This window comes from Macaca thibetana, chromosome 10 (assembly GCF_024542745.1).
Source record: "Macaca thibetana thibetana isolate TM-01 chromosome 10, ASM2454274v1, whole genome shotgun sequence".
NCBI lineage: Eukaryota > Metazoa > Chordata > Mammalia > Primates > Cercopithecidae > Macaca > Macaca thibetana.
Window position 1 is genome coordinate 814998 of NC_065587.1, and position 16666 is coordinate 831663.

Sequence of the window (16666 nt, forward strand, 5' to 3'; positions counted from 1 at the left end):
ACACACACACACACACACACACACACACACACACACACACACACACACAGCACACACACCACATACACCACACACAGCACACACAGCACACACAACACACACAGCACACACACCGCACACCGCACACAGCACACACACACACACACACACACACACACACCACACCACACACCACACACAGCACACACAACACACACAGCACACACAGCACACACAGCACACACACCACACACAGCACACACAGCACACACCACACATCACACACATCACAAAACACATGACACGCACACCACACACAACACCACACATGATATATACACACACCACAAAACACCACACACAACACACACACGACACATGATATATACACACCACACACAAACACCACACACCACAAAACTCCATACACACCACACACACACCACACACAATACCACACATGATATATACACACCACAAAACACCACACACGCACAACACACACCATACACAGCACACACCAGTAAACGCATGACACACACACCACACACAACACCGCACATGATATATACACACCACACACCACAAAACTCCATACACACCACACACATACCACACACAATACCACACATGATATATACACACCACACACAAACACCACACACCACAAAACTCCATACACACCACACACACACCACACACAATACCACACATGATATATACACACCACACACCACAAAACTCCATACACACCACACATACACCACACACAATACCATACATGATACATACACACCACACACAAACACCACACACCACAAAACTCCATACACACCACACACACACCACACACAATACCACACGATATATACACACCACACACAAATACCATACACCACAAAACACACACACAACACACACAATACCATACACAATATATACATACCACACACAAACACCACACACCACAAAACATCACACACACTACACACCATACAAACACAGCACACACCACACACACACCACACACAATACCACACATGATATATACACACCACACACAAACACCACACACCACAAAACTCCATACACACCACACACACCCCACACACAATACCACACAATATATACACACCACACACAAATACCATACACCATAAAACACACAACACACACAATACCATACACAATATATACATACCACAAACACCACACACCACAAAACATCACACACACTACACACCATACAAACACAGCACACACCACACACACACCACACACAATACCACACATGATATATACACACCACACACAAACACCACACACCACAAAACTCCATACACACCACACACACACCACACACAATACCACACGATATATACACACCACACACAAATACCACACACCACAAAACACACACACAACACACACAATACCATACACGATATATACATACCACAAACACCACACACCACAAAACATCACACACACACAACACACACCATACAAACAGCACACACCACACACAATACCACACGATATACACACACCACACACAAACACCACACACCACAAAACACCACACACAACACACACACCACACGATATATACACACCACACACAAACACCACACACCACAAAACACCACACACACAACACACATAACACGATACACACACCACACACAACCACACATCACATACTTTATACGTAACACCACACAATACATATACAACACACACCATACACAACACACACAATATGCACACACTACACAACATACACAAACACCATATATACAACCACACATCTTACACAAACACTACACACCACAGACCACACAATACACATAGCGCGCACACACACACACACTATACACATCACATACACATCACACCACATACACACACACCACACACACACACCACATGCACACACACACCCCATCTGCTGGGACCTCCCAGAGGGTGGCCACTGGCCTGCAAGGTTACCAGGTGGCTCTGGGTGGGACCGGGCCAGCCGTGGGGACCCCAGGCCAGGAAGGGATTTCCTCAGGTGTGGAGACTCGGCCCCGGCCCTGCCTCCCCCTCCAGTGGGACCAGGGAGGAGGAGTCGGGGGTGGGAAGGGACCTGACACCTCGCGGGGACACAGAGCCGGACTGGAGGAGGTAGGGGTGCAGCGCTAGAGGGACACAGGAGGCTGGGGGCGGTGGGGCCGGGGTCTGGGGATGCGCAAAGCTAGGAAGGGGGTCCCGGCTGCGAGAGGGCCGCAGCGAGGCTGCGAGAGGAGGGTGTCCGCGGGTGGTCGCGCAGCCCGAGGTGGGGGCGGCGGGCCCAGGTAGGAGGGTCCAGGAGAGAAGCTCAGGGCATTGTAGGGGATCTCACGGACCAGGCGGGGTGCGGCTGCCTGAGGGGCAGGAACCTGGAGGACTCTGCCCGCCTGGGGCGCAGGGAGGCGCATGGGGCGTGGGCGCCCACCCAGGGGCCCACTTGGGAAGCCCCCGCAAAACCCAACGTGGGCGCCGAGGTGGTGGAGACGCCCCGACGGTGCCCCCAGCCTGGCTGCCCATTCCCACCGCAGACCCCTCCCCGCAGGCCAGAGCTCCTCCACGCGGTGCCCCGAGGTCCCCAGAGACGAGGGCCTGAGCTGTGGATGGGAGGAAGGGGGCACCCACTCCCCACCCACCGGCCAGTGAGCAACCTGCTCGCCTTCTGCTACCTGGGCCGACCCTACAGACTGACCCCAGGGCAGGCCGTCTCCAGCTCCTTTTCCCCAGGAGGCAGGAGACCCGAGGGGCAGAACCCCACGGGCACCCCACAGCCAGACGCAGGGCGGCCCCGCACCTGCCGCGCAGCCCTCCTGGGACCGGGCTCTCCGTGGAGTGCTGGCCTGGGACCCCGTCAGTGCTTGCACCTGTGGTCCTGGAGACAGTGCGCCCGCAGGTGCCCTGGTGGGTGGAACCTTGGCCCCTCTCCCCTCCCTTCTCCTGCCCCAGGGCCCCCCTGCCGACCCAGGCAGCCCACAGCTCATCTGGACGCCGGGCGCAGCGGCCGCAGCAGGGCCTGGAGTCAGGTGCCGGCCCTGGAGACCGCGTGTGGTGGGGACGGGGACACAACGTACCGAGGCTGGGCCAGGGTGTGGGGGCGGGGAGGTCCGCGGGCCACAGCTCCGAGTCCTCACTCTCTCCCCAGACCCCGCGCCATGCCCGCTTGGGACAAGCGCGTCCTCGGCGCTGGGGAGGGAGGGGCCTCGCGTGGGCCGCGTCCGTGGGCGGGGTCCTTTCGGCCAGCCCGGCCTCCTCGGCTCCCGGGTCAGGCCGAAGTTTTACCTCCCAATCCGCACAATCCTCCCCCGCCTTAGAGATCTGGCCGGCTCCGCCTGCGCCGCTCCCTAAAGCGCGTTCCCGCTCCCCACGCGCCCCTGTCTCTGCGCCGCCCCCCGGCCCCTGGGTCCGCCTCCTCCTGCGTCCTCGGCGCCCGAGAACCCACCCCGGCCTAGCGTTCCCCTGTGCGCGCTCGCAGCGGATCCCCTAACTCTGGAGGACACAGGGCCCGGGAATGTTCTTAAACCCCGTCCGGGGCCCCGGACGGTCCAGCCAGCATCACACACGGGAACACACGTGTGCCCCCAACGCTAGGACGCGCCTGTGACCGACTGGTCGGGGTCCCGGCATCCTTGGACAGGACACGCAGGTGGGCAGGCCCCGTGTGCTCCGCTGCCTCTCCGTTCACCTCTCAGCCCCAGGCTCCTCCCCTGTCACCAGCGTCCCCCTTCCCCGCCTCCGGGAGGTGCTGAGTCACAGGAGGCGCCCCCACGTGCTGCTGTGCCCTTTGAGTGAAGGGAGGGTGAGTCACGCGGTGGCAGCAGCCACGTCATTTGGGGGCGGGAGAGGGGAGAACTGCTAGTCTTGGCTCCAGGCTCTGCTTAGGACAGGTCCTGCCCAGGTGCAGACACGTGCATGCACACACACGTGCACACACACAGGATCACACACACTGGAGCACACACATACATGGCAGACACGTGCCCACATGCATATACACACAGACATGCACACACGAAATCACACCTGCACACAGATCCACACACACACATACATGCACATGCACAAAAACTCAGAGACACACACTTGGAGCATGTATAGATATACACACCCACCGACACTTTTCTACGTGTACAGACATGGACGCACAGGTCCCTACACATCATAGAGTTGCCTGCATTCCTGGGTGGCCCTGTAGACCCTGCTGGTCCTTTCCAGAGGGAGGACTGAGGTGGTTGCTTCAGGATAGAGCTGGGACTCCAGGACCCCCCAGGGCCAGGTCCTGTGCTGGCAAATGGGCAGTCCTGTGGACACCAGAGCAGCCCCTGGCCTGCTCCATGGCTGGCATGGGCCACCCGGAGGCATGCCTACTGACCCCTGCCCAGTCCTCACAGCGGGAGCTAAGGTCTGTAGCTCCAGGGCTCTGCTCAGGACCCTTGTGCTTCTGAGGCCCCTTCTTTCTCCCCTCAGCTCACCCCACACAGAACAGACTGTTGAGGGGGACCCTGGGCATGGAGCAGACCAGGAGGCAGGGCCTAGGGCGAGTGCTGGATGGGACTGTGGTCCTGGCACCTGCCCCTCCACCTGCCTCAGGGCCTTTGCACCTGCTGCTCCCACTGCCAAGCCCCTCTCCCCAGAACTCCGCGGAGCTGCCTGTGCTGTCTCCCAGGCCCTGCTCGGGAGCGCTCCTGTGCAAAGGCTGACAGTGATGGTGGCCCCAAAGAGCCCTCAACATGCTTCTGCTGCATCTGGAATCATCCTGCCACATAGTCATACCTCTCAGGCAGGTGTGAGCCCCCAGGCTCAGGAATGTCTGGTTCCCTCCTGAGTGAAAAGTGGGAGGGTTTGGTGAGCAGAAAACCAGACAGGGGCATGTAGGGGTTGGGAGTCTTGGGGTGGCCCCTCTGGGGTGTTCCGTGGATGGGGCTGCCTCTGTGGGGTCCTGGCCAGCAGGTTGTGCATGTGGGGCTGAGACTCAATCCTGGCGTTTCCAGGTCCCTGGTCCTCTCTACACTGACCTGCTCCCCCATGGGATATGAGGGCCCATATCTCATGTCCTTTCTAGACATAGAGGCCCAGAAAAGGTCCCGATGCTTTCAGGGCACATCGTAGCCTTGGCAGCATCCAGTGGTCCAGGACCCCCGGTCCGTGGTTGCAGGCAAACAGCTCTGCCTGGGCTGGCCCAAGGGGTGGAGCCAGTCACTGGAGCTTGCTGGGTCTTTGTCCATCCCTGACCCCTGCCAAGGCTGAGAGAATACAGGACCCAGGGCACCTGCAAACCAGAGCAGGCCCGGCCGCCTGATGGGAGTGTCTTCCCAGGTGCGGTCCAGGGCAGTCCCACAGCCCGGACCCTGGCAGGACGCTCAGAGGCCTCAGGGAACGCTCAGACCACCTTTGGGCTGGGTCTGGCCCAAGGACTGGGGCACCAGCACTTCCCTTCTCCATGCCACCTGCCACCTGTTGGAGTGGCCAGTGGGGTGGGGGTCACTGATCACAGCAGTTCTGGTGAGGGGCCCAACGGACGCTGCCCAGGAGCTCCTCCGGGACATCCGAGCACCTGCCCTGCATAGGCCAACCCCTAGAGTCCGGAGGAAGCCCGCAGAGCCAGCCTCAGCATAGTGGCCACAGAGGTTCAGGCCAGGAGAGCAGCATGGGGCTGCAGCACATGCTGGGCCTGGAGGGCCACCGGTTCCTCAACTGGCCCCCACTCATGTCAATAGAGCAGCAGAGGGCAGCCCAGGGCCCTGCAGGAGGGCAGGCGGCAGGGTTAAGGGCCACCTCACAGCCAGCCACACCCTGGCCTTCCGGGGGAAGACGGGGCTCCCAAAAGCACGCCCACCCCAGACCAGCCTCCTCCTGGCTTGCAGACCTGAGCCTGGTTGGCCCCTTATGACTTCGGGTGGGCGCCTCGCCTCTGGGCCTCAGTTTCCCCCACCTGGATCATTCAGAGCTGGGTCCAGGTGACCCATCCCTAAGGGAGACCCCTTGCTTGTTCATGGGGGAGCAAACACCCACCCACCCCCATCCTGGCCAGCACCTGGGGCACAGCACCCCTGGGAGATCCTGCAGGGACCTGGCCAGGAGGACGGGTCTGGACCTGGTGCTTGCAGGTGCCTCCAACTGCCCCCAGCTGTCCCACTGCTTGGGGCCAGGAGGCTCTGTGGAGGGCAGGCGAGGCAGGGAGGTCTGTGCTGCCCTGTGCCAGGTTTTGCAGGTCCCTGGCATCTGCAGGACACCCTCCTCTGCAGGAGCAGGATCGCTCATCAGAACGAGGCCTGTGTGTGGAGCCTTGGGTCTGGGAGGGGCTCCTTGAGACCCAGGTTGTCTCAGGTCCAGGATGGGGCTGGGCCACGGCGGGACCCTGGGCTCTGGGGCTGGAGGGGAGGGAGACAGGCTGCCCTAGGAAGGACTGTCTGGGAGACAAGACCTCTGAAACTCCAACCTGCCCTCCTCCAGGCTAGAAGCTTCCTGGGTCTCTTTCTCCACCCTCTGTCCCTCGCCTCCAACTCCCAGGAGACTGTGCCCAGGCTCCGTGCCCCCCACCACCCATGTCCACACGCTGGCCTCTCTTCCCACACCTGGTCCAATTATTCTCTGCACAGCTGGTCCTTCGCTCATTTGCTGTCTAAAGGTGTCCTTTAGAAACATTCTGCTGAGTTCTGGAAAGCATCCTCCCCGGGGGGAGTCCCGAGCAGGCCGTGGCCCTCGGTGTCACATGACCGCCGTCTACTGTGGTGAGTGCGCCATTCCAGCTGTCCGTGCAGGCTGGGCCACACGGATGCCGTCCTGGCTCACTTGGCAACCTTGGAATGGATTGGTTTGTCCACAGGTCAGTAAATAGGTCAGGGGAGGGGTCAAGGCTGACCGTGCCCCACAGCCTGCCTGGCACCCACATGGGGGTCAAGATTCCGCTCCGAGGTCCATTCTTCTCGCCACCCTGCCTTACCGCCTCTCCTGGCCTCCTCACCCTCTGGGCCCAAGGCCAGCCCAACTTCCCAGAAAGAAAGACTGGGACACAGACTTTCTGTAGCCATCAGGGCCCTGTTCAGTGTCTTTCTTCCAAAGCAGCTCCAGAAACGAAACCTTGGCATGGCTTTGGTGCCACAGCTGCGCGGCAAAGGGAAGTGATCCCTGGCAGCCCCTGAAAACCTTCCCCCACCCCCTGCCGGGCACCCAACTGGCTTGGGAGCCCCTGAACTGTAGCGGAAACAGCACAAAAGGAAACTGTAGGAAGCCACCTGTGCAGCTGTGCGGGGCTGTCCTGTGGGCAGAGGCTGAGCAGCTCCCTGGACTGGCGGTGGTAGCCTGGACAGGCAGGGGTTGAGGGCTGACCATCACCCATTTGACCCTCGGGCCGAGCCCGTGGTGTGATATGACACCAGCATCACACTGGGCCCCGGGAAGTCGGGGAGAGAAAGGGAAACGGAAGCGGGTGCTAAGCCCACACCAGGTCTGAGGCACCCAGGGTCCTCCAAAGGAAGCAGTCAGGTCACCCAAGGCTGGATGGGGGCCGCTGGGGGATCTGTGTGGGCAGCGTCCAGGTGCTGCTGGGCCTAGGGTCTCAGGCAGGTGTTAGGGAAGGGTGTCAGCCAGTCTCCCCACAGAGCACAGGGGAGACGAGTGCTTGGTGGGTCTCTGTCCATCCCTGACCCCTGGCCGGGGCTGAGAGTACAGGGCCCAAGCCAGATTCCCAGCCCCGGAATTTCTCAATGAGTCCTTCCGCTTTCTGCAGAGAGGCCTCTCAGCAGTGCTAGATCCTCCAGCACGTGGCTTCCAGGCCCACTGCTTCCCAGGCAGCCCTGGTGAAAACGTGAGCTTTCATTTCACAACCGAACAGCCTCTGCCCCCAGGGTTCCCGGCAGTCAGGCCTGACTGGGCAGGGCGGGTGCAGGGCCTGCCCCTCCAGCCTGGCCACTGCCCTCCTCCTGGCCAGGGCCCTGCAGAAAAGCCTCTCCCAGGGGCACCATGCCCCAGATGTTGGCCAGGATGGCTGGGGTGAGGGTTTGCTCCCCCATGAACAAACAAGGGGCCTCCCTTGGGGATGGGTCACCTGGACCCAGCTCTGAATGACCCAGGTGGGGGAAACTGAGCCTCAGAGGCCAGGCGCCCATCTGGTCATAAGCAACCAAGCAGGCCCAGGTCTGCAAGCTAGGAGGAGGGTGCCCTGGGATGGATGTGCTTGGGTGCCCCATCTTCCCCTGAGAGAGGCTCAGGGCGGTGGCTGATTCTGACCTGGACTCTGGTCCCAGATCCTGCAGGCAACAGGTCCAGACCTGTTGGTGTACACCCTGCAGGGGTGAGCATGGTTGGGGATATGCATCATCTCTCAACCGGAGTGGCTAAGAGGTGCTGCAGCCCTGGAGGCTCCCAGGCAGGGTGGGAGGGTCCCAGTCCATAGGGAAGGGGCCTGAGCACCCCCAGCCAGATCCCGCCTAGGAGCCCACAGAGGCCCCGCGGGAACACAGTGGATTCTGCTGGGCTTCAACCCCCAGGGAGGGGCCGGACCTCAGGGTCTAGGGTGGGGACCGGGGGGAGGAACCAGGCCTAGGGTCACTTGGATCCTACCAGAGCCGCAGGGAGCGTCTAGGAGAAGGGTGTGAGGGAGCCCAGACAGCCGTGGTGGGGCTGGAGGGGGCCAGAGAAGGGTTGGGGAGGCCCTGAATCCTTTCCCCTCATCCTGCACCCAAAGTCAAGTGGCCCAGCAGAGCCAAAGCAGCTGTGGTGGGCCGGGCCCACGGGGGAGCTGATTCCTGGCGCTGGGGCTCTGGAGCTCTGCTTGTCTCTGGACCAGGATGGCGCTCTCAGAGACGTCTCTGGAAGCTCACTGTGGGCCCCCCGGGAGTCAGAAAAGGCCCACAGGCATCCTCCACCAGCTCCCGCCACCCCTGGGCCGCGGTGCTCAGCCAGGCAGATGACCTGTGGCCGAGAGCCTGAGGATGGACCCAAGGCTGGCTGGGCCCTGTCTCCTCCTGAGTCAGGGAGTGCAGGGCTTTGTCCAAAGGCCTACCATCCCCTGTGCTAGAAGGCCAGAGCTGTCTCGCTGGGAGCCTCAGCCCAGCACTCTGCACCCATTCCCAGAGCCCTGGCCCATGTCCCCACCCTGTAGGCCTTGGCCACCTTAGAGGGGTCCCCAGCCAGCCCTCAGCAGCAGTGTGTGGGGCACGGCAGTGGGAGGGACCAGAGTCCTATTCTGACGTCTGCCCAAGGTTCTTACCTCTCTGGGCTTCAGTTTCCCGAAAGCAACCTGCGTTGAGGGCCGTTGCCTGGATGAAGCTGGGGCTGGGGAATGCCCATGGAAATTGGCCTGGGAGCAGGTGGGCGGCAACTGCCTGGGACTGCTGCTGCCCGAGGGCCCTATTTTGGCGGTGGGGGGTGGGGTAATGGGAAAAGCCTCACTGGACCAGGCTGGACTCAGGGCAGGCCGGCTGGGCCAGGTCTATGGGAACTGGTGGTGCATCCTTCCCGGCACCTCCTCATTTCCCCTGCTGGGCTGAGGCTATAGGATGAGATGAGGGCCCCGAGGGACCTGCCTGAGCAGCTGCCCTCCAGGCGCTCCTGGGCCTCCATAGCAGAGGCCACAGACACCCGCTGATGCCCTGAACAGTCACAACCTGAGCCGGGAACCCCCCCGACCCACGCCCTCTCTTCCCTGCCTGCTCTCCAGAGGAAGGGTGACTCCTTTTCTCCTGTTTCAGTTTCCCAAACTTCCCGTTTCTGCCGCAGCCTCTGGCCTCGGACCTGGGACATCTTCTGTCCCGCTGTGCAGCCTGCCTGGGGCTCTTAGGCAGGGGCTCTTATTTGGAGGGGCAGATGGGAGGCAGGGGGCAGACAGGGCTCCAGGAGCCAGAGAGCCGAGTGGGTGCGCTTGGCAGACTGGATGATGTCCCAGGTGCAGGCCCACTGCCAGCATGGGGCACCCCACAGCCCAGCACGGGGTTAGCAGTTGAGCAGAAGGAGGTCCCTGAGGTGGGATGGGGGAGCAGTCTCACTGGGACCCTCCACCCAGGCCTCCTCTACCCACCAGGAACATTGTGGCCAGGCCCATTGCCACACCCGGATCTGGTTCATACCCACTGTCTCACCACACACCTGCCAGGCCAGGGTCTATGACTGAACACCCCGATACCCTCCACCAGACCCCAACCGCGTGTCCTCCACACGTCCTTGGCACTGCCCGGAACACACTCCCACCCCATGTGCCTGGCAAACTCCTCCTCATCCTTCAAAACCCCCAGCCACCGTCTGAGGCGGCATGGACTCCCTCCCCACCCCCACACATCTCTGTTTCCACCAACCAGGGTACAAATCTGGTCATTCCCACCGGCAAGGCCTCCCTGGGCAGGGGCTGCAGAGATCCTCCTGGGACCACCCAGGGATGACCTCCTGACTGGTGGGGGTTGCTCCCTGCGTCCACCTCCCAGAGGCACCCCAGGAGCCAGCTGCTCCTCTCCCTGGGTGCAGCATGGGGTAGTGGGGTGGGCCACAAGCCACATGCAGTAGCCTCTGGCACTAGGGAGGCTGGCACCCAGCTGGGCCTCCCCCATTTTCCCTGTGGGCGAAACTAGCAGCCCCACAGGAAAGCCATCAGGTCACCCAACAGCCAGAAGCCCCTTTCTCAGAACCCCCTCTCTCCCCGCAGGATGCCCAGCCCAATAAATACAGGATTATCCACTATGTACAAAAAAATTTTAATTGAAATACCTGTATAAAAAAATATGATCTCCAGACATCTCACTTTTGAACTGAAAGAACCCCCATCTGCGATGGCCGCACACACCGCATTCACAGAAACACAGGTGCTGAATAAATTAAACGCTCAGGCTCTGGCCCCACCCCAGCTTTCAGAGCCCACAGGCGGACTGTACAAAGTCAATAATTTAAAACCCGCACCCCGGGCACAGTGCCTGGAAGTGTCGGGGTCACCCACTCCCCTTAAATTAGCCACTGTACAAGTTCATCTTCTGACAGGCGGGGCCAGGACAGACGCCAGGCACAGGAATCAGGGCCTGGGGTCCCTGGACCACAGCTACCCCCTCCCCTGCCTCCCCACTGTCCCCTGGGGCCTGGGAGAGGCAGGCTGCTCAGAGGAAGTAACCTCAACAAATAAATTAAACAATAAATAGCCCCGGTGGGCCGAGGGCACCTCCAGGGGGGTCACACCATAAATAACAGAGTTGGCGGCAGGTACGGCTCGCGTGGGCGGGCGGGCCCAGAGGCCCGGACTTGCATTGTGTGTGCAGGACGTGCCCAGACGCACACCGCAGGACTGAGGGCAGGAGGCGGGCTGGGGACCCTGCGCCGGCGGAAAGAGCTCCGGGTCGGCAGGCAGATGGAAGGCCCCTCCGGCCTCCGGACAGAGCAGCACAGAGGGGCGTCTGGGGTTCAAGTATCCACCCAGGGCAGGCGGGACCTCGACTGGAGCGTCTTTGGACAGACAGAGCTTGAGAAAACCAAGTCCCGCGGGACCAGCGTTCAAAAGGCACTCAAAGGGAAGGTCACCAGGGGTCAGAGGTCACTGCTTCCGCAGGAGGAGACGACCCACGCAAGAGAAAGTCAGGGTCTGGGGGCGTCCCAGGTTTGGCCAAGGCAGGTGGTCCCCTAGCTCCCAGTCAGGTGTAGCTCCTCACAAGCTCTCGCTGCTGGACGTGGTGCTGGCCGCGTCATCAGGGTCGAGGGTGCACAGCCGCAGGTCACAGCTATCCGGGGCGACCCCGTCAACCCCCAACATCCAGGGATGGGCCGCAATCTGGTCCAGCGACGGCCGCTCTGAGGGCCGCAGAGACAGGCACCACCGGATCAGCTGCTGGCACTCTGTGCGGAGCGGAGAGGTCAGGGAGGTCCCGGGCAGGGCGAGGCCCCCACCCCCGCCTCGAGCCCCCACGCACCTGGGGAGACCCTCCTCCGGAAGAGCAGGCGGCCGCGGAGGATCTCCTCGTCCTGCTCGAAGGGGATGTCCCCGCACACCATGTCGTAGAGCAGCACGCCCAGGGACCACACGGTGGCTGAGCGCCCGTGGTAGCGGTGGTAGCGGATCCACTCCGGGGGACTGTACACTCGGGTGCCTAAGGGGAAACGGGGCTTAGCACGCCCACCACAGGGGCAGAGCCGCTCAACGGACAGCGAGGGCCCTGCTGGTTAACTCCTTGGCCTGAGTCACAAGAAGCAGGGCCAGGCCTCAAAATCCTGCTCGTCATCACCCTGGAAAAACCCCAGCAGGCGATGGGGGGGCTGGGGGAGGGGCCGCGGGGGAGGAGCAGGTCACATGAGCAAGGGTTCAGCTTTCACAACAAACAGATGCGCTATGAGGCTACCCGGGGCCACCGCGGGTCCCTTACCGCCAGGCCAGCCTGCGGGAACCAGGCGGGGGGAGAGGGGAGGGAGAAGGAGGGGCGGGCGGGAAGCCCCGGCTTCCCCGAGCTCCGCAATGCGGGGATTTCTGCCGCGGCGCCCCCGCGCTCCGCACGCACGCAGCTCCCGCCCCCACGCAGGGGAGGCCCCGCCACTCCAATCACGCCGTGGGGGCCTCCAGGCTCCCAGCACAGACTCAGCCCAGCTGCGCCCTGCGTCACGCACAAGCCCTGCAGAGACTCCTCCGCTACTGCCCCCAGCCGGGGGTCTCTCGGGCCGGAAGCTTGTCACGCGCTTCCCACACCGGGGCAGGAGGCCCCGTACCCCCAACCCGGCGGAGGGAGAAATATTGAGCGCGCCCCTAGCCCCCACCCAGCACGATCCTTCTCTTGATCCCTCGCTCAGTCCTCCCCAGAGCAGCGCGTGGGCCGCTGCCCCCACGAGAACAGACCCAGGGCGCGCGGCCGCCCAACAGTCACCAGCCCCTCCATGCGCCGCCCCCCACAGGCGTTAACCCGCCGGCACGGCCCCCCGGAACGTTCCCTGCCCCGCGCCCGCGCTCACCGTCGAAGTCGGTGTAGACCGTGTCCTTGAGCAGCGCGCCCGAGCCGAAGTCGATGAGTTTGAGCTCTCCGGAGCGCAGATCCACCAGCAGGTTTTCGTCCTTGATGTCGCGGTGCACGACCCCGCAGCTGTGGCAGTGGCGCACGGCTGCCAACACCTGAGCGAAGAAGCGGCGCGCCAGCGGCTCGTCCAGGGCGCCGCGCTCCGTGATGAAGTCGAAGAGGTCCTGCGCCGGATCGGGCCGCTCCAGCACCAGTAGGAAGCCGTCGGGCCGCTCGAACCAGTCCAGCAGGCGGATGACGCCGCGCGCGCCGCCCGCCGCGCCCACCTTGCGCAGCAGCACCACCTCCAGGGGCACGGTCGCGCCGCCCTGGGGGACACGGCGGTCAGCAAAAGCCCCGCGCCCGACCCCGCCGCCGCCGCCGCCGCCCGCGCCCCAACTTACCAGGCTGCCCCACTCGGTCACCCGCTCCTTCACCACGTGCTTCACGGCCACCTACGGGGAAGCGGGAGGTCAGGCCCGGCCGAGTGAGGCGCGAGGCGCGCGAGAACCCTGGGCGCGCCCGGCAGCCCGACTCACCGGGAGCCCGTCGACGATGCGGCTGCCCGCGTAGACCGTGCCGAAACCGCCGCTACCCAGCACGGCGCCCACCTGGTACGCCTTCTCGAAGCTCTCCTTGTCCGCTTTGGCTGCAGGGAGGCGCGGGCGGGGTTGGTGCGGCCCGGGGTGCCCCCGGTCCCCGCCCCGGCCCCGGCCCCGCGGGCCCCGCGCGTACCTGGCTGCAGGATCTTCACTGGAAGGTGGTCCACGCCGCCGGGCCCGCAGAGGTGCGCCAGGGAGCCGAACTTGGAGAGCAGCATCGCGGGCAGCGGCCTCCCCGGAGCCCCGAGCCCCAGGCGCCGAAGCCGCGGCCGATCCGGGCGGGCGGCGCGCCGGGAACACCGGCCGTCCGAGCCCGAGGCGGTCCGCGCGGCGCAGTGGGCCCGGGAGGCCCGCGGGGACCGCCTAGACGCGCAGCAGGCAGAGCGCCTCACCCGTCCCGGCCGCCTCGCCCGGGGGTTTTGGGCCGCGGCGCCGCGTATCCCTCCGCGGGGGCGGGGCGAGCAGGGACCCCGCCCCCTTCCGCCCGGGGCCCTCGCGGCGGCGGCGGCCGGGTGCTCGCGGGGGAGACGGCGGGGCAGCCGGGCGCCTGTCCCCGGGCGGGCGAGGGCCGGGTGCGGCAGCCGTGGGGCCGCTCCGGGACTCGTTGTCGTAGCGCAGCCGCGGAGGCGCACGGCGTGCCGCGTCGGTCCACTCGCCGCGCTCACTCAAGCACTCCGCGCACGCGCAGCTCCCGCGCGGGTGGCGCCCGTGGCGCCTCGGGCAGCGCGAGGAGGGGCCGCACGAGCCAATGGAAGCCGGGGTTTTAAAAGAAATCCGGCGCCCCAGCCAATGGCGGGGCGAGGGCGGGGCGAGGGCGGGGCGAGGGCGGGGTGAGCCGTTCCCTGGCCCCACCCTCAACAGCGCCGAGGAAGGTCACCCGCTGGCCCCGAGCAGGGTTCCTGGGGGCGTGGGAGTCCGGGAGGCGACCTACGATCCTCCCGCGGCCTCGAGGTGACACACGCTGCGAGTCTGGGTCCCTGGCTGTCCGCGCTCCCCGTCGCGCACGCGGCCGGCCGCGGGGAGGTGGCGCTGGCTCCTCTGGGACCCCTCCCAGCGGCAGCGTCCCTAGTCTCGCAGCCCGGCGAGGGCCGAGAGCGCACCTGGCTGGAGACGTTTCCTCCTCACCCTGGACTCTGACCTCACGCCCGCAGCCCAGCCCGAGGGCCTTCCCTGGAACCTCTGCCCTGGTGGCCGGTGCCTGGAGTGGCCTGTCTGACACAGTCCTGGCTGCCCTCCGGGCTCTCTAGCAGCTGCTGTCCACCTCCACCAGGGAGCCCACCTTGATTGCTGCAACAACTGCACTCAAGGCCTGAATAGCCAGGGTCTCATTGCCCTCATCTGGACTTCACCCCGTCGTGCCCCTTCCCTGCTCTCTGTACAGAAGTCAGACTCACCTGTGTGGTTTGGTGCAAATCCACAGATTGCCAACATTGGTCCAAGGTCACCGGCCTGAGAGCAGCTCAGGGCTCCAGGACGTGAGTGGCCACCTGCCAGCCCCAGGGCTAGTGGGTTGAGAGTTGGGGGCCAGAGGGCCCAGGGGCTGGTCCTCTTGGCACTGCCAAGCGTTCCCAGGGGCTCCTGAGGGCCCAGCCGGTCTAAGTATTATGGCAGACATCCCGGGGAGGTCTGGTGTGACTGTCAGCGTGCACACACACCTGCCTCGGAGCTTCCAGCCTCCCCCAAGTCTGACCTCTCACCTCTATACAGTTATCATCACTGTCCCTGCACTGATCACTCACACACCTCTCTCCTGCTTAGCCCTTCTGAGGCTGTGGCTCTCAGGACTGGCCCAGGCCCACCTGCCATCTGGTCGATCTCTGGGGCTCACTTCGTCCCCTGCTGCCTGGGCCCGTGCCTGTGCTCCTGGGGGCTCCTCACTTGCCTGGCTCATCTCTTCCTGTCCCTTGGGTCCTGTTACCTCAGGATCAAAGCCAACCTGACATTGTCTGTCCCCCAGTCCTCTCCCGATCCAGCCCCTGCTTCCTGGAGCTCTGTCCAATTCTCTCCCACAGTACGAGGGCAGGGTTGGGGCTGATGGGTTAGCCTTTCCCCCACCCACCACCCACCCAGCGCAGGGCTCCCCCGAGATCAGATCCCTGGTAGGATGACGCCCCAAGCCTACCCCTCCAGCGGCATCCACACAGCACCTGTGAAGGAGGAAGGGCTGCTGCCCGTGTGGTCCTCCCGGGGACCTGCCTGAGGGTCCAGTGGGGCCACCCTCTTCTGTGCTGGACACGCAGCAGAGGTGGGCAGGGACGCTGGAGAGCACGGTAGGTCTAGGGGGAGACCACCACAGTTGGGTTCATGTCAGTCTGGAGGGGCTGGGGTCCTCAGCCTGACATGTCAGGCCAGTCTTCCTTGAGTCATCCTGGCCGTAGACGACCAGGCTCTGGCAGGCGGGCACCCCACCCTGGCTCTCCCTAGGCCCTGGGTCTTGCTCTGAACCCCTCAAATGTCCCTTAACTAAGAGCTTTCTGCTCCTTCAGAAAGCGTGATGTGCCCGCCCTCCATAGCCCTCCTCCCGCTCACTCCAGGTGTGCTGGAGATTCCTGCAGGCCTCCAGGTGGGATTCCTGCCACGCAGGCCTCTGTGAAAGCCTCCGGAGGGCTCCTGCACGGGGGTGCAGCAGCCTGACCCTGGAGTGGAGGGCAGGGCAGAGCAGGAGGCAGCCCTTTCCCTGAAGGGTGACATCTTTGTAACCACATCTGTCCAGACACTGGTGTATGTTGTAGATTTGCTGTTACACGCACTTGTGTGTGTGTGCAGCAAGGACCCTTGCACTGACGATGAGCTCCGTGAGGGGTCAGCGTGGACCCCAGCCCTTCACTCTCCCCAGGGACTGTTTGACATTGAGGCCTCTTTTAGACTGTGGTCCAGGCCACCACATCTGGTTGGAGTGCTGGGGTCCCCGGTAACCCCAGATGACCCTGCTCACTTGTCCTGTCCCTCCCCTGCCATTGGGCACGACCCAGCCTGTTCCTCAGCTTGGCAAACAGATACAGGTCATCTCAGCTGTGGAGCATCTGTGCTCTGCATACAGGGCAAGAAAAATCTGAGGGGCCTCAGGGCCTACTCATCCTCTGCCCT

At 63.3% G+C, this 16666-nt stretch overlaps 1 protein-coding gene across 1 annotated transcript; it reads right to left on the reverse strand.

Annotated features, from left to right (window-relative positions):
* Positions 1–10696: 10696 nt before the first annotated feature.
* Positions 10697–14226, reverse strand: PIM3 (Pim-3 proto-oncogene, serine/threonine kinase). The gene is made up of 6 exons (XM_050745846.1): positions 13713–14226; positions 13517–13626; positions 13382–13432; positions 12937–13306; positions 11910–12086; positions 10697–11835 (listed from the first exon to the last, which is right to left on the reverse strand). Exons 1-6 carry the CDS (start codon positions 13795–13797, stop codon positions 11648–11650), a joined length of 981 nt encoding a protein of 326 aa, XP_050601803.1. The 5' UTR covers positions 13798–14226; the 3' UTR covers positions 10697–11647.
* Between the last annotated feature and the right edge of the window lie 2440 nt (positions 14227–16666).

Bases quoted from the DNA above. Each gene is read 5' to 3' on its own strand.
- PIM3 (XM_050745846.1), bottom strand. From the start codon at position 13,797: ATGCTGCTCTCCAAGTTCGGCTCCCTGGCGCACCTCTGCGGGCCCGGC. The intron at 13,433-13,516 runs GTGAGTCGGGCT...GCTTCCCCGTAG, and splicing joins GCATCGTCGACGGGCTCCCG to GTGGCCGTGAAGCACGTGGT. The intron at 12,087-12,936 runs GTGAGCGCGGGC...GTTTCCCCTTAG, and splicing joins GGTCTACACCGACTTCGACG to GCACCCGAGTGTACAGTCCC.